This window comes from Dendronephthya gigantea, unplaced genomic scaffold (genome assembly GCF_004324835.1).
Source record: "Dendronephthya gigantea isolate DGI-Jeju-01 unplaced genomic scaffold, DenGig_1.0 000005F, whole genome shotgun sequence".
Taxonomy (NCBI): domain Eukaryota; kingdom Metazoa; phylum Cnidaria; class Anthozoa; order Malacalcyonacea; family Nephtheidae; genus Dendronephthya; species Dendronephthya gigantea.
In genome coordinates this window covers 2,095,525-2,114,366 of record NW_021163015.1, presented here as the reverse complement: position 1 = coordinate 2,114,366, position 18,842 = coordinate 2,095,525, and the positions used below count along the sequence as shown (strand labels likewise).

The 18,842-nt window shown below is 37.8% G+C and overlaps 1 protein-coding gene across 1 annotated transcript; it reads right to left on the bottom strand.

Moving 5' to 3' along the window:
* Window positions 1-12,105: 12,105 nt before the first annotated feature.
* LOC114516346 (homeobox protein Nkx-6.3-like) lies at window positions 12,106-15,374 on the bottom strand. Its single transcript, XM_028535790.1, has 2 exons — window positions 14,913-15,374; window positions 12,106-12,718 (listed from the first exon to the last, which is right to left on the bottom strand). The coding sequence occupies exons 1-2, from the start codon at window positions 15,283-15,285 to the stop codon at window positions 12,390-12,392; spliced, it is 702 nt and encodes a 233-aa protein (XP_028391591.1). The 5' UTR covers window positions 15,286-15,374; the 3' UTR covers window positions 12,106-12,389.
* Window positions 15,375-18,842: the final 3,468 nt, after the last annotated feature.

The window sequence follows — 18,842 nt, the reverse complement described above, 5'->3', positions numbered from 1 at the left end:
ATATATTATACACACAAACTTGTTCCATCCACGCATGCAAATATAACATGAATAATGCAAAAAGCTATTGAGGCTCTTTGAAGAAAAATGATAATCTTTCAAGAAAACTTATTATCATTTTCTCGATCAAAGGTCGTTGCTCAGTGCTCACGAGTCACGCCACAGAAAGTAATCACACTCCGTTGGTGATCACAGTAGAATGTCCTTAAACGCCGGTTTGTTGCTCGCTCACGGACAAATCGAGTAGATTATTATATTCGTATTTTAGAAACTGCAGATTATATCTACTGATATAATACATTCAAACATCGAAGTCGTCCCTTTTCAGTTCATGTCACAAATGTTTCAGTAGTAATCATGAATATTGGCTCTTTTGCATATTTACATGCTGTTGGTACGAACGATCTTTGCTAAAAGCTCCTGGAAACCTGTAGCAGGCATTTGAGAAAACGATGAATTGACCGCTAAAATTCTACCGACTCGACGCGCGCCCATCGGCTCATGCAAAGCACGCAATTACACCTGTTTCGTTTAACATAAAATGCGCGTGGCCAATGATCTATATATTTACGTGCTATGAGAAATGTGAAGGGAAACCAATATCTAATTGTACATATATTTGCCATCTCATAAACAACAACTTGTCGGCGGTAATATGCCGAATATTTGCAAATATGCACGAGGTGTCAAGTGTATATAGTATTGTGTACCACGCCATCAACCCATAGGGTAGATATTCGTGCAATTGCACGCCCAAGTATTCAAATTGGATGCTATTCATGGAATAATTGTAAATAAAGCAAAACAAAAGGGCGTGATAGGAATTTCAGATCAATGCCACAGCCCTAATGGCGACGAAAGAATTCTTGACAAACAACTTAGCCCGAATCTTGTGGGCGTATACACGGCAATGAACATCTTGCCAGCAATATCGACCTCATAGTGTAAATTTCGTTATCAGCTAACAAGCCTTGAAGCTTGTTTAGCGTCACCGATGCTAATTACACTATTTCCTAAGCCGACCTTAGATTCTGAAACGTCCATGGTGCTTTCTATTCGTGCGAAAATACTGCGCGACGCATGTTAATTAGTTCTTGAGCTTGCGCGATTAATGCGCTCAAATTTCCAATATCTCTTTAGTTGCATTTAGCGATAGAGTCGACTATATTTAGCGACAAACTGCATTGCTTTCGATGTTTATAGATCGTGTTTGATATGCAAGTAATATTGGATAGTTTGTATTTGTTTTCGAGTCATTTGAAGTTATTACGTCAACTGACGTGCACGGACAAATTTTGAAGCAATATTTCCGCCGGTATTTCGTAATATTCTGCAAGAATTTGTATGAAAGTTCACAATTCAGATGCCCCAGAAGTTAGCATCGAAGTTTGGGCGGTATAGCGTGCTAGCAAGGAAAAATTAACGCGTGGTTAATGCAAATAATGCGGCTAATACAAGTGAACTTCACGGGGGACTAAATAGCGCAAACAGCAACTAATGAGTATGCCATCAAATCATTGATATTATTATGAACTCCTTCCTGTTGCTTTCAATGACTATTGGCGCTTATGGCTTTAATTCACACCTTCGTCAATTCACTGGCAGTTTGCGCGAAGAACAGTGAAGGTACTTAATTTGTATATACAGCAAAACGTCTAACAACCGACCCGCAGCTAATCCATCATACTGTCCGACGATGAAACGTAGTCTATGCAACTGAACGTTGTCAGACGAGTGTAAAGCAGTTCGATTCGCGTCGAATCACTACATAAAGCTGATTACGGGATATCTAATGTGCTTAAATAAAGATTTCAATTGGGAAAATAAGGATTTGAAATCTCTTTTTCCATATACAGTCGACTCAGTACCTTAGTGAATGAATCTCAGGCCGGGTTTACCGGTACGAATCCGGCTTTTATATCATTACCGAACATTTCTTTCTTTTTATCTCCAATTCATGTTCTTGTAACCTTACTTGGAAGATTTTAGTTCAGCTTACAACAGTAAGACTATAATCTGCATGCAGCAAAAATAGGTACCAAATCGGCAAATCCCAAATTCTTTCAATCCCAAAAGCGGGAAATATGTGTTCTTGAAGATGCCTTAACTGTCAGATATTTGTCACCACGTGAGACTATGAAGAAATTCACTCTTTTTCCTCATTTTTTGAAAAGCACTTGGAATTTGCTTCCTAGAGGCAAATATTCTTCACGATACAATAAATATTCGGCATAATTCGCTGTGCGAACTATTTAAAGTATTATGGATTTGTACAGTATTATTGAAAGGCTCTTTGTACTTTGTGAAAGGATCATACGTTATATGGCCATAGCTTATCACGTTGTACAATGTCGCAAGGCGTCGTGAAGTAAATAAACACGGCTATGCATTTGTCTGTCTTTCCGGTTAATCGCCAAAGGCATTGAAAAAGTTTTGAAAAAGGTGCTAATGAACTAATGAACTGTCTTGTGCCGAAGCTCACAGCCAAGCGTTCGCGAAATCTATTTTGATCGACGCACACCCCGTTTTGTCACTTCTTTGTGGCGCGGCTTAGCAAGAGCTTTGCTGATTAGCGGGATTAACGTGATTTCGGGCTAAATCTCATCGGAATTCCACTGGTTGCTATTGTCGCCAATGTTATCGCAAAAATACAGCCGAAAGCTTCTGCTGACATACAGTTCCAGTGGGATTTTTTTAAACCTTCGCGCACGGCAGCAGCATAGACGGATTAGTTTGGAATATTCTCATTCTTTTGCGGTCTTTCAAAAAAACTGCCAGGTGCTTGCATTGCGATTCATGAACCATAATAAACAAGACGAAATTTTAGGCCAATGATTACTTATATTTAGCTCAGCGATGACGTACTCGTGGAGCGATTGGTTTTGCTGATGTAATTGTTTTCAGCACGGCTACAGCTGGAAATTTACAGTGCAGATTCGAAATATAGCACCTGCTATTCTATTCAAGAATCATTGAATCTCAATCATTTGTTGACGAGAAGAAATAGTAAGATAAATTCAATATCATATTCAGTTAGACTCTTCAGTCTTCGGTGATCTGGGAACGGTCATCGTGAATTGTGATCATGGTCTTAAAATTTCGACCAAGATGGTGATAACATTTGCAAGGTGACGCAAACGAATTCTAATACATAATACCTTCAACATTTGTCAGGATTAAACTTGGAATATATGACCGATTGTGATTAATTGCTGGCAGACAAGGCATCATTCAGGCTTAAGGTCATAGTATACACGAGGCAATGTTATCTGTTATAGCGTTTGTAATCGCAATGACCCTGTATGTCTTACAGTTAAGAATCGGCAGGATATATTGCGCGTAATTCCTTAACATCACAATGAAACAGAGTACGATATACCAGCCAGATAATATTCAATATGCATGTAAACTTAAGTTGAATTATACGGTTTTAGTTCAAAGCTTATATAAACAGCTCTGTGGTATGATATTAATAAGTTTACCAATAATTCACTTCTGTTTGACTGGATTAAACTTATTTAACAAAGAAGTTATTTCCTTTCGCAGGAATAAAAGGAAAGGATTAACAAAAGTTACGTCTTTGGACAATCATTGTTATTTTTTGAATAAAATGGGGTTGTTTAAGTTAGCTGTACAGGCAGCTAATCTACAACGACGATTCGATTTACATGCACCGGGTCTTAATTCTACGCACAACTTCTAATAACGAGTTTCTGTTTTACTTGCCGCAAAACACGACCGGCTACCGAGACAAAACCCTATTCATATATTTAGGGCCTGTTCGAAGAATTTCCGCCCAAATCCAGGATAAGTTCGTATTTGTTTTAATGTACTTTGGTTTCGACCTGGCACAGCTTTCGAGACGGCCCACGCAGTCGATAAGTGGCGCGCAAAATGTTAATTTCGTGAGAGTCGAAATACTAATTGTCTGATGCGAAGGAAATGGCAATGCATCACGAATGACTGCTGGAAGGGCGCGTTTCATTTTTTTCGAAGGTTTGGCTGAATTTAATCACGCAAATTTCATTCTCTCGGCCAGATTCAACAATAGGCGACCTGCATGTAAAAACCTTTGAAAAAAAATTGTAAAAAAATAGTTTTTGGCAGGTTAAAAATAAGTATTATAAAACGTAAGATGATCACAAATCCAAAATGTGAGCATGAATGATGCAATAATAAGGCGTAGCAAATATGATGTACATGAGGTATTATAAATAACACGGAAGACGCTGTTAAAATCAACCCTGAAGGCATGTGCAATTGGAAACGCGATGATCATAGTTCTTTTAGTGAAATAGATTATCTTTTGGACTTTATGAGTAGATAAACTCAGCCTATTTGGTGATAAACTGATACTGACAGACTGATTGATGTTATTATTATGGTATTATGCTGTTCAAGATCTAGCTGAATTATACCTATCAACCAAACCTGGCAGTCGAACTTTTCTGGATTTCATCCGACTTGGTGTACCATATCGTTCTTAAAAGGGATCGTATTGCTCCAAAGATAGCTATTCAAACTTCTCTTCGGAAAATAACAAGTAGCCTATTAGCGTAATTACACAATACACATTTTTGTTGGTATTTGCCTGTTTGAGGCTTTGAGCATATAAAGTTTAAGTCAGCGCATAAGGAAGGGATTTATTTCGATAATGCGTGAATAAGTTTTCTAAGTCTGCATGCGCGCCATTTGATCTCGGAAACACATCAGACGCATAGCTAAAATGTTCGCCACAAACTTTTAATCGCTGTAAAATTAAGTTGAACTGACGAAATGAGCGTCTGACACCTGCCAAAACAGAACAGGACATTGTTTGCTGATGTAGCTACAAATATATATACTGTGTTAATTTCCACTTGATATATATAAGCCTCACGCATCTGTTGGAAACTTTGTCCGAATATCAGTAGCATCCTCGCCGATGTCCACCAAATTTGGAGAAATTCAAGTCGTGATATATCCCCCCGGAAATATTATAAGGCTATTTACTTAATCTGAAAATGCATTTCTTTTTCTTATAAATAAATTCCGACCACGTGTTTAAGATGAAAGCCCAACATTTCCCAGACTTGGCTTGGAAATTAATGACGAAATATACCTTTGGTGTACCCTGAATTCTGCGCCTCGACCACTCTCTTATATCTAAACCCGGGTCTGTCCCTATATTCTAAAATTTAAAACCCCTTTGATGGAAGTAACTCAGTTGCAACCTCCGATAAATAAAATGTTGCACCTACATGTTATTCGTTATACTAAAGGTTTTGACTTGTACCTCGTTTGTTTCAGACTTTTAGGCTTCGATTCAGGCTGCATAGTGGATCTACTGATAAGTGAAACAATTTATAATATTCCAGGAATCATGCATTGTAACATAGTTTTGCTTTGCCAAAGGGCAAAGAAAGCAATTCCCTCTTATCCGTATGGAGAAACGTTGACGAGTTTTCAACTAAGCCTACTTGATCAGTTTAAAACAAATATATATGATTGAACAGAAAAGCATTAGAGCATATCTTTAAGATGTTGGGTGGGTGTGTGTGTGCATGTGCATTATCAAACATTATAGGCGCTGTAAAAAGTGCTCAACAATGGCAAGAGAGGATCAAAAGTCAACAAGAAACACTCTCAATCGTCAAATGTAATATTTTGCCCCTCGACCTGTGAGGTTGAAGCTATGCCCTTTATGATTTGATGCGTTCAGTGCGGATTATTGCAAAGACTGTGTGAGATAAGGGATTTAAATTGCTGTTTTTGTGTGGACTGGCGCCAGGTAGCATTGGCGAGATAGACGTTACAAAGTCCTTAACTTCAGTATCTACGGACAGTTCTTTGTTGTCCCTGAGTTTTACTTAAACACAAGCAGTTAAAGAACGGGGTATTTCGATCGCTTTCAAATACAGGTTGATATCTACGTGTGACCCGATGCATGTGCATTTGATCTGATAAACGAATATAGAATATGCTCGTTGGATGCTATCTAATCGGCTAACTAATATTTATCCCTATATATTGACACACAATATCTCATATACAAACATATAGTTGCCATTGACGACCGTTGACACGGGATTATATCACCAAACATTCAGTTTTGATGAGATATACATAAAACACAATTCTTGTACCTAGGGCTAGACAATCGTGTGCCAGAAGGAAGATAATAAACCAGACCTCAGGGTCTGAAATTAACCTACCCGATAAATTTCTACCATTTGGATAAAGGGTGAAGCTTGCTTTTTAGTTTTAGTTTTCAATCAAGTCCTTTCTTCAACTTTCATCAGTTTTGATGCTAGATTATCATCATCCATAAGTCGTTCTTTAAAGAGACGGGTCCTTTAAGAAGATAAGGAGAAGAATTAAAGCCTGGTTTTCATGTATTGTATATTTCATCGGCGATGGCTATTGTCAGTGGTCATTTATTCATAAAATGCGTTATTGTCTATCGAAAGAATTGATTTACTAGCTTAATTGATCACCATGCAATAATAGACCGTAGAAATTGCCGAGAAACTACGGTATAGTTCCACTCGTGTGAATGAAACTCATGCTGGATCATGTTGATTAATTGGGGAAGTTAATTAATTGAGCCTGGATCCAGCGCCGTTCCCTTTTTAAATAAACGTCAAAACCACTTCTAAGGCGCCAGTAAGATCTAAATATATGCAAACTTTCAGAACCATATCAGGTTTACATGTTTTCGAACTGAAAGACAGGGCAATCATGGTATTTTAACAACTTAATCAAAAGATAATACAGCACTTGCCATATGGTCTGCATGGCGGCAAATTAATGTACGCGTCTCCGAAGAGCTTAATCGGCAAATATGTACAAGCACTCTAGAAACTACTAAATGTATCAGTTTTCTCACACCTTGATTCCTTAATCCTTCACCATAATCTGATTATTTCGCGCCAAAACCTATCGCGGCACATCGCAATTTCTCAGTCCATGCAATTAATTAATTGACGGATTATTAAAAAACCGCAAATGCAATGCTTTTTATTGAAACCGATAAGCCCTAGCCGTTAAAAAAACCCTTAGAATGCTCATTGCTTCATACCATGCGAATCTGTGTTCTTTATAAAAATTGATTGTCTTGATTGAATTGAATGTTAATTTTCACCAATGTCGCTCGTTTTTCGTAGAAATTGTCGATTATTCTTCCAGACTTTCGAGTTTAAAAATAATCGTCTTATTTTTAATTCACATAGAAGAAGTCAAGGCCAAATTCATCAAATATAAGCATGTGGAGCTTTATTGACATCGGTACGGAAGATTCTGAAAGCTTCTCAATGACTTGCATGATTATAAACACATCCAATTTCGACCTCATCAAAATTTCAATGGTTGTTCCGAATTCATCGTTTAGGTTTCCGAATGGAATTTTGATTCCCGGCGTTTACAAGCACAAGAACTATCAAAAAACGTGAATTTGGTAGTCTGCCTATGTGAAGTATGCGACCAGATCTGCTGTGAAATCATGTGACCCGAAGGGAGAAGTATGATTTGCTAATTAGTGCATCGATTGAGACGCTGCACTGTCAGCATTGATGAGGTAAAGTTATGGTTGTCAGTACACGGCAATTGCTGTGCTCAAGATGCGAAGTCCCGACTAATCACTTATTGGATTCTGCTGAGAATAGCTGCCGAAAGGAAGTAACAATTTATAATATCACTCAATATTTGTATTGCTCGTTGTATTAAGTGTAAGTACGTACCTAAATTGAAGATGTTTTGTAATTGGTTTTCAAAAGGAGCACACAAGAGCTGTTTATAGGAGTCGGTCTGATTTGAGTCACGAAAATGTTTTTCGGCTAGAAAATTTGTTTAAATTTATTTACAGCAAGTTTGCAGCTAACGTAAATAAGTTGTCCGTAGCTTTAGCTTCGTTTCAAGAGAATCTTGCAGTCACAGTGCTTTGTATTCACCTCTACCGACTTCGTGGTCTTTTTATATCGCCACAACACTGAGTATTTCACATGCCTTTTTTACCAAGTCAAAGCCCAACCTACTCTACACCAAAGTGGATTAATTAATGCGAAATAGATTGTAAACAAAAGCATCAAGTATGGTTAGAACTGAGCGTCACGCGAAGCATGTTAGATGCAAAATAAAACCGCTTTCGAATAGGCAAATTTGTCCGCCCGAAACGAAGGTCAAATTGATGACCAGTGCGAGGTTGACTGGTGTCATGAGAATGTTAAATTTTTCAAGCCAACCATCACTATATCAATGACGTCGAAGTTGTGTTTGCGAGCCAACTCCCGTGGAAAAAAAATGCTTAATAAAACATCTTGGCCAACGAATGCAAAGATTGACTAAGCATAATTCAACAACTCCTTAGCAAAATTAATGCTCGATTCACAACAAGTATGTGCATACGAGTCCAGAAATAGCCCCACGGTACTAAAAGTGGAGAGATCATTCTTCACGCCTACTTCAGCTCTTGCATACCATTATTATGACGAGTCCAAAGCGCAGTTACGTGTCCAAATAATTTAATAAAGATTTAAAGACTGACCATGGCATAGGCTGTCGGCTTTTCCTCCCCCTAAAGAGCTATCTTCCTGAAATGGATAGGCCTAAAATTGGATTGCTATAACTTGTTTGAAGTATGCACTCAAGAGAAATGCATTTTTGTTGAAGAGGACGACATGCAATATCTCACATATTGAAGTGCCTTTGGCAAAAGGACCGCAAGCCGAAATGCAATTCACGACTGAAAGCCGCATGCATATAATATATATACTTCAATGTCGCGTTAGGAATATACTTTGCAAAAAGCCGGACGCCCTAGTCCAGTCATTCAAAGGCAAATAAACAAAATATCTTGTTTTCTGAATGAATCGACCACACTGAACAGCAATGATTTTTTCAAAAACGAGTTATCTGATATGTATAAAGATCTTTTAACATATGTCTTGTAGTCTATAGTATTTAATGATCGTTTCACAATCATGAGATATCAAGGATCGAAGAGTTAAGACATTAAAGATCATTTCCCAGGAATCACTGAAGGAAGACCATTACACTCGATGCCTTTGCTTTACATGATCGCAAAGCTGGCTTTCCATTTGCAGAGAAATGGTTCGCTGACTTTTGTATTGAGAACTTTCAAGTTAAACTAATTTATACTGTTAAAAAATATATGCAAATATTTCGTTAGGAAAACAATTCCTCAGAAAATGGAGGAGATTTTCCAGAAAACGTCGATACGATTTTCCTGGTATGATCTTTGGGTTCCTTTTTCAGGATCTTAACAATATTTTCTCGTTTCTTTCTTACTCTTTACAGGAGCACAATTTAAGTAGCCGATGAAAAATGGCACAAAAGCACAGCTGACGTAAACCTATTTCCTGCTTGCGATGTTAATTAGAAATTATTGCAGGTAAAGTCGGGTAAGTATTTTTAACGTCTTTAAATTCAGTTAATTGGATATCTACACTGTATGTTCAATCGCAGCTGTGAAACAAATTATGTTTCTTCAGTCCGTGGTTGGCACAATTTCAACGTTCCCAACAACCGTAATATATGGCGCTCATTTTTTGTTCGTCAATTAGCCAGCTTAGCTTTGAAGCGGAATTTTACACACGACTCATCTCAAAAGCGGAAAACGTTAAACAAATTACGACTAGACACTTAAATTATGACAGAAAAGCGATTTCTAACAAGATTTGCAAAATGTCATGAAAATTATTCAATTTTTAGATGTTATGAAATAGGTCAAATGTACATTATGGAGGAAATTGAAATTCAACTACGTCAGGAGTTCGGAGAGGACCGTTTCGGTCCGTTTGAAGATCGTTCCACTCTCGTTGGTACGATTGGCAACTTTCAGGAATGCAATTTTAGATAGGATAGTTAATTTTTAAATAATTAATTTAATTTCATGCAAAGTGCTAAAGACTGTCCGATGAGCAGGTCCATTTTTGAGAGAACATCTGAAATAAAACAATTTAGCTGAGGTTTATGTTTGTGCCATTTTACTTCTCTTGTATACGTCTACAAAACTACTTCGTTACATTCATAACTTTAGATATGTGAATTTACGTGTCAAACGAATGGTTGTCTTATAAAACTATTCTACGTGTTCCTTCTCCTCCAGTTCTTCAATAATTTCATGAATTGATTGAACAGGGATGTCAATCTTTACCTCCACGATAGAAGTGAATGAGATGTAGGCCTCTTTCTCTTTTTGTGTCTCGCTCTCGGGTGTGGTGAGGCTTCTGGTGGTGTACACGTGGGCTCGGCGTGTTGTAGGTGGGTGCTCGGTTGGGATCCATTCACCCGGTTCCATACATCGATTTACCCCGATACCAGGAACATGAACACACTTCAATTTAACCAAGTGCTCGCAAAAGCAATCACTATCTTCTTCACAAATTTCGTAAAGTTGTTCACATTCCCCGTGTTCCGTATGGGTGGAGGTAGTAGTTGAGGTGGGGTTAGTCGTTGAGGTGGGGGTAGTAGATAGCTGGGCAGTGGCAGTTGGCGAGGTCCGGTACCACACGGGAAACTCGTCCTTTACATCAAGACATAACCTCCCAGTATTCAGTGTCTGCCTGCAGCGTAGGTTCTTGTTGTATTCGCATTTGCAGTCGTTGTCATGGTGACATGGACGTTGAAAATTGTGGCACTTTTGATGATAACTTGTTACAGGAGGATGACCTAACCTACCATAACTCATTCTCATACATTCCTTCCTTCCCTTTTGCCTCACGTATCTACATTCGAGATGTTTATTTCGACAAAAGCAGTCTTCATTTCGGTCACAACTTATTCCATATTTGTCGCACTGTGTACGATACCAAAGTAGCCTCTACAATTAATGAAATAAGAAAATGGTTTACAACCATATTTCAAGATAGGGTTTCTAAAACAGTGTGTATTATTGTAGGTGGTTGATCAGTATTTTTAAACGTGATGAAAGTATTGAAAGATATAATTTTAAACCAAAATGTATACAATCGTTCAGTTGTAGTAAAAGTTCAACCAGAACTGTTAACTATTGATGTACAATCAAAGTTACTCACCCGAGCACCATTTGTGAAAAAAAATCACAACGAAAAAACTAGCAGACAAGTTTATCTCTTGCATCCTCCTTTGTCGAAAAAGTACTTCTAGAACTGCGCTGAAAACCCTTCAATAAGTACACATTTTTGTACCCCATGCACGTAGATTTAATTGCATTAAAGCTTGCACCTTAATGCTGGGTTTGTTTTATGAATTTTTCAATATATCTTCATTGACAAAACATTGTTCACTATTATCATTGTTTACTTTAAAATTAAGATATCATATATTATTTTTGGAACAAAATTGGTTTGAAATTGTATGATCATTATTATAAAATTATTAAATTCCCTTTGCTTTGAATGGTTTCAATGAATCTTCGTTACCAATACTCTTAAATAACGCCATGCACTACCACGTCGATCAGTACGGTCACTATCAATATTCCTCCTAATTTTGATGAGATGTAATGAGATGTAACCACATTTCCCTTTCCATCTCGCAAGAGAGAGCAAACTCCGTTATTTGCATGGTCGTGAGTAGTCAAGATTATGGCCACAACCATTTCTATATTTTTGCATCTGCCCTTCAGGCAACATAGACTACAGCCAACGCCTTTAGGCAATTCGTTCAATAAAAAAAATTTGCAACAAAATTTAAGATGGGTTTTTTGAGTTCGCACTGTTAAAAGTGGGTATTTTTGCGTACAATTAGCTTTTAACTAGAGTTTAAACCTAAAACTGGTTTAAGTTAAAATGAGCTGAAATAAAAGAGTGGTACGTAGGCTGTATAATCAAAGTTTTGCATCAGGGCACTGTTCGCCTAGAAAAAATGAAAATTTCTTTTCTAAATATTCGACGATAAATATACCTTTTTTGTGACCTACGTAAAGACTTAATTGCATTAGAATGCTAAACGCTTCATTGTTTGTGTAAGGATGGTTTAATATATTTTTCATTATTGACAAAAAGACCGTTCGTCGCGCATTGGCGATTATTAATTACAGGTAAACATTAAGCTATTACAATTAGTTTTCCAACGAAGTGAAATGCTTTCCACAAAGCTTCGTTGCCAGTTTCCGTCGCATCATGTACAGCTGTTCCTGTAGATTAAAACCTGATGTGTCCAGCCTCTATACATTTCCTGTCAGTTCATAGCATCTTGCCTGCAGAGATTTGACATTGTACTACGTCTAGGGAAGGACTATATAACTCAGTCTTTGACAAGTTATTGAAAAGTTAAAGTCATTTATGTACATTTCCCACCGGGATTCGATATCCTGTTTGTCAGGTGAAAACCTTTCCTATAGATTTACATTCTCTATTACATTGGCTGTAGTTCTCGTTCTTTGAATCTCGTTCTTTGAATCTCGTTCTTTAATCCCTGTCAACCTCGCTGTCATCTTTTTGTTTTTCCGTCTGAGAGCTTGACTCTTCCTGTGGTTCTTCTTCTGAGATTTTTGGAGCAGCGCAATTCAATTTTCGCCATTTCGTTCTGCGGTTTTGGAACCAGACTTTCACTTGACTTTCAGACATGCGCAGCGTGTACGCGAGTTGTGCTCTCTCGGGTCCGGCAAGGTACTTTGTTTGTTGAAATGTTTTCTCCAAAAGGTAAACCTGACGACCGCTGAACGTGGGCCTCGTGTTGCGCCGTCGCAGTAAGTCCTTGTCGGCCGTATAAGAATCATGGTCCGTAGGACTGGAACCTAGAAAGGAAAAGAAATTTAATTTGATCGTTTGAAGGATGTATTATAGGAGGAAAGTAAGCCAGTGCATGTCCATTGTCCTTTTTATTGAGTATTGTCATGAATATCGCAGGTTATAATACATACTAGTAATAATACTATAGCATAGCTTAATACTTAAGAAAGTTTGTACTTATACTCATTATGACAGAGTTAAAGATTGCAAACAAAAAATACTAGCCAAAAGTACACGTCTGGAAGAATTTAAACACTTCTATCAAACGCTCTTCACCTTAGAAAGCTTGTAGTTATAGTTCCTATGATAGAGTCCTAGACTGCAAACAAAAAATATCAGCCAAAATTTTTGTCCTGAAGAATTTAAACACTTCAACCAAACGCTCTTCGCCTGAGAAAGCTTGCAGTTAGTTCCAAACTGATAGAGTCCTAGATTTCAAAAACAAAAACTACCAGCCAAAATGCTCGACTTGAAGTCAAAATAGATCGACTCCACCCGTGGCAAACAAATTGTCAACTGTGGCGCAATTAAGACAATTACGTAAGAGTATCATCATTTAAAATGAAGTACAAAGCTTTGCAAACATACCGAAATAGCATCATTATAAGAAGTGTACATTAATTTCGCCGAACATCCTCTAAATGTCTCAATCGTTTAGCTGGGCATATTTATAGCCACGTGTGGTCGAATGCCTTTTGCATCTTTTGTAAAATCATGCGATTAAGCTCGTTAGCGTCCGTGACAGATGCCATTAAAAGTGACCTTCTATTGAATGGCAAGAGATTTAACATGTAAACACCAGAGTGGGTTGGATGTACACGCAAATTAATTAAAAAGCAACTCAATCCTAATAGCCGATTAAACGTCCGTCAAAGTTCATACAGAATGGAATATGTCTAAGTATTATTGTATAATTACTTTTTCTTGCTTCCAAATCATTTCGTTCCGCATTCGTTAGACGGATATGCTCCACCATTATTGCTTAGTCCTAAGGTCAGTTATGCAGGCTTGCCTTCTGGCTGGTAGCTAAAGTTCGTTCCTTTTTTACCAAAACTGCCAACGCAATTTCTGTTGTGTTATTTTAATTTGTGTAGATTTGTACGAGAAAGATGCCAAAATACTTCTAACTCACTTTTTGATTCAAAATTGTCCGCATTCTGGGGTAAACAACGGTAACGTGAAACGTTTTTGGCCAATTTAAAATGCGTGTGGCAAAAATTACTGTCAGTCAACATTAGTCTTATGGGCTCACGCGAACATACAACTCGTTTGAAAAGTTGAAATCGTGAATTCCACAGCATATACTACCACTACTTTCATGCACGTCTCATTTGGGCCAACTGCAGAATGGAACTAAATGGATAAATGGTTGTCGTATTATTTACAACTACGACTTTTGAGAGTTTCAAAGGTGAAAACGAACTATGTCGACTTTGACTTTTTCATCTTTCGGCAGAATTGTGGCGGTTTTTACAGCATATCCGGTGATATTTCGTGTTTACGTTTTTGCGGTCGAATCGGCATCTTTTAAACAAAGAATTTACCCACATATTGAAGTTTATCTTTCTAAACAGTAGCAAGGTATTGAATAGAAGATGTGTAATCTATTGTTGTTCAAAAATAAACCCCAGCCCACTTGCCAGGTATAATACATTCAAAACATTTTCTCTTCTCAACGATTCAAATCAACTGACCATGGTAAACTTGCAAGTTTACCAAATAAGCTGACTCATTCTAGGCCGTGTCGACTCACTCATTTAAACTATTCGCATTAGCTTTTGTTAAAGATGAACAAGTCAACAAGGATAAGATAGAACTACCAAATTTATCAGCAACAATGCTATTCAGAAATGTAGTTTTCTAAACAGCCTTTTGGGAGAGCGTTGGCTGGCGTTTCTTGGCAGCCGTTAGTCTACTGGTCCTATTACAATCACATGTTTGAAATACTCGCTCAAACCTACTTCTTATTATAACCTCGTGTTTAGGAAATGTGATTGTAGGATGGAAAATAACATAATCCGACCAAAAAAAAACAGTCACAAGAGTGCCAATTTTCATGGGATATTCACAACTAAAATTCTTTACTCTTTAGTCATCTGTTAATCCCTGATATTGAATAACGTATTTGCTTATAGGAGTCAATCTTCATAAAGTAGCAGCAATTTGCGATATGAATTAGTTTGAAAAATTTGTACTTACTGTTAAACCTCTCAGATAAAGCAGAATGCCACATGCCTCTCTCCCATTGGTACGGTGTCTGAGCAATTCTGTAGTCCCATCGTCCCATCATTTCAGAGTTGGCTAATCCCGAGACATAAGGACGGCTTCCCCCTAAACACGTAGAAGGATGAGGTCTTCTCAATATATCTTCGATACCAAACGACTTCGACGTCTTTGGCAGCGGTACAGAGTCGGACTGCTGAACATAAGGCAAAAACATTGGTACCATTGGAGGCCGAGAATACATCGCCGCTAGTGGATGACCAGGATTTGGGTAAAAGTATGGCGTATAGCTGTGCCATTGCTGTTGTTGATCCATGCCGCCAAGGCGTCCAAAACATCCACTGTTCATTCTGACGATCCTTCAATGCAATCTTGTGCTATATGACAACGGCCTACGCTATGTGACCCATGTCAGGATCTTTCGCATTTACGCATTCGGAATTGAATAAGCGATGAGACGTTGTTAAACGTGGAATGGAAACGGATTCAGGAATGTGGAAACATCCGGCCGGAACAAATGTTTTGCCTTGCTATCACGGGGATCTCACATGGATTTTGAAGATAAAATTTTACTAGCTTTTAGGAAATATTCCCAGAAATAGACTGTTATTGTGATTCAAACCAGGCAGTGTTGGAGTGTGTTCAAATATCTAGAAGTGGAATGGCTCCATCAATTAAGTTCTAAGCCACGACATCCGTCCATGTTTTGACTTAGAAGCCATCGTCAGAAGTGAGAACCCAGAAGAAGTGTCTGATGATTGAAGTTCTTTTAATCGTAACATTGAGATGTTGGGCTTTGAAATAACTAATGCAGTTAAAGAACCATTTTATAGTATTCTAAGAAAGGTATGGTTAGTTAGTTTGTTGAATTTAAACTTTAAAAACAACATGAAAAATGTCAGCAAAAGTGTAACAAGATGATTCAGTCTTTTCATTAAATCTGAAATCGTGTTTGGGCATTCCAATGTTTACAGATGATTAAGTTTTAGTCGTCACTCGTGCTCGTAGTTTTACGAACGATACTCGATAGAGTTCATGCCAGTTCGAGATCCTTTCTGTTTCCAATGAGTCCGTATTTCAATCGTCGCAAAGAATACAAACACAATCTTTTCAGCATCAATTAATATAGTTATCCTCGCAAGTGATTGTTGAGTAAACACCATTAAGAAATTGACTGATGCGTTTTGCTTCATTGCTCGCTCAAGGTTTTAGATGAGAAAACTGGAGTATATTCCCGAAGTCCGCAGTCACCGATTAAAGCATTTAAGGACACGATACCACATAGTAGACTTACGTAATGAATGCGCACTACATAACTACAGTCTACATATGATTTCAATCGAATGCTGGCCTTTTAGAACTTTCGTTTATAGGTCCATTAAAACATTGATCCTGAGGGATTACTATTTTGGGATTTCTATTTTGGGCTCAATGGAAACATATTACATATCCAAAAGGATTTCCAGTCCTGACAGCCATGGATCTCAGCCCTACAATTCACCACCAGTATGCGAGTTCACCTGAACTCCACGTTTTATTACACCCCCGATTGCTTTGTGTTTTCAAGGCTTGCTGTGGTGGGCTGTAATATTTGCTAATTAATCATATTGTTGTTTTGTGATTATTTTTGTGTTAATAAGGTGTGATAAACACTTAATCCAAACCAATTTCCTCGTGAGGCGGGCTCAGAATCAATTGTGCACTTTCCGTCCCAAAACGCCAACTCTTCTCACGATTTACACTTTCACATTAATGCAAGTTTATTCACTTTAGTCAAAATTAATCAATTTCGTAAATATTTTTACATTCTGACGTAAGTGTATATTGCAGCAAGGCCAATTCATCTGTGCAAGTTTTTACTTAAATCAATGGATTTTATCTTAGTATTATCATCATTACAATAGAGCACATTAATCGAAATGGACGAAATGTTGGGAAATAGGTAATTGTAAAACGCAGAATTTGTTTTATGCTCCTTATTTATCTATAAGAGGACTGTTAATCCGAAAGTATAAGATTTTTGATCGTGCGGAAAGATATTTCCACTAATACTTGTCCACCGTGGACTGTATGCAGTTAAAAGTGATTTCAATTTCAGTCTGAAAAATTTGGATGATTATTGATGTTATTCAACTTATTGAAAGTATAGTCTTAGTGGAAATTGTGAATATATCTTTGTCTCGGTTCTTTCTAAGCATTCAAAAAAGACGAACAGATAAAAACTTCGGATAAAAACTTTGTCTGGCTTGGGTGAAATGCTACTTTATGTCCTTATGTAATGTATATACACTTATGTCAAACTGACAGGTTCTGGAAATTCTGGCGCCAATGGGGTTTCTTCAGTTTATTTAAGGGACAGCAATGACTCCGCGCGTAAGCAATTGATTGTTTTTGCTCATATCTACCTTGACACGGGCTTAGAATCTGCCAATCTCGACGATTACGCATAACAAAGCAATCATATTTAATATAGCGAAGACCATTTTGCCAAGTCCAGTTTGCACAACAATTTAATGGGCTTCAATTCAGGAAACAATAATAAATGAATTAAGGGGAATTAACTTCAATAAATAAACCTTCGGAGGTAATCTCGTGTCCGCTATGATAAGGGAAACATGATATGGCATTCTTCCTGCTGATAACTGACAAAGTTTTTTGAATGGGACATGACGCTAAAACTAATGGTGGATTGCATCAGTAGTTCACTTATACCTTGTAAGATTAAATCATGAAGATCGTTGCAATGAGTCGTTACAGTTTTGAATCTCAAATCAAGCGACCGTTTGATAACAGAAGGCCTTATATATTGGCCCGGAATTTTCAGCCAAATGCCACTGTCACTTCAATGTTTGTTCCTAAATTTATATTCATTAAGGCCTAATATATTAAGTTAAATAGGATTTGTGGTTTGCTAAGGCGCGCCGTTGCTAATGCAAACACATTAATCACATTCACATTTAGCATGGCATGATTCATCGATTGCAATGCCAGAAAACGCTGATCCAAATATGAAATGGATCGATTATCATAGAAATGTCAGAATTGGCAAAACAACCTAGAGAAAACTAAAGGCCCGTTCAAACACGATCCAACTTCGTCGGATCCAATTCACTTCTGACGTATGGAATGTAGCTTGTTATTTACAATGCAGTTGCTGCATTTGTTTCAGTGGATGGTCGAGACTATAAAATCTCTATCAGAAGTGAATTGGATGCGACGAAATTGGATCGGGTGAACAAACCTTAAGCTAAGGCTGCCAGGCTGCCCGTGACTGCAGAAGCAACCGTCTTCGGAACGCTTGGCCTGGCCTTGGAGCGTAGGTTGAAAAACGTGGCTTCGAGGTTGCCGTCTTCGGCTCAGAACCATACGCTTAACATTAGAATATTTTGTATTCGTTGTTTCACTTTCGACCTTCCCAAAGAAACCACAAGAAACTTGATATCAGGACTAAAGAATGAGGAAGTGACAGTGTATGTACAGGAAGTCATTGACGCAGATTAATGAGATTTTCAAAATCTAGAGGATCGATTTCCTCCTAAACGTCGAAAGCCCGTTCAGAATTGATAGAAACATCGTCAACTTCTGAATCTTGTAAAAATATACCCTTTAATGTCCTCGTCTCGTCGACAGTCAACAAAAAGGAAGGTCGGGGGAATGAAACACTTCTGATATTCAGATATTCAAGACATTCAGATATTCAAAATATTCAGATTGTTTCGTTCCGTTAGACAAGTGTTTTTTAAGCTATAAGGACGACTCCCAAACTGTACTCGAAAATATCATGAAAACCTTGACAACGATCTTCTGCAGTTTCTAAATCTAGCCGATACTCCTGTTGACTATAATTCATTGCTGCAAGGCATGAAACAAGATGCTTCTGACGCTGATCACTACAGCAAAATGAAC

Coding starts and splice junctions, on each gene's coding strand:
- LOC114516346 (XM_028535790.1), bottom strand. CDS start 15,285: ATGAACAGTGGATGTTTTGGACGCCTTGGCGGCATGGATCAACAACAG. Junction 12,719..14,912: donor TTTATCTGAGAGGTTTAACA/GTAAGTACAAAT, acceptor TTTCCTTTCTAG/GTTCCAGTCCTACGGACCAT.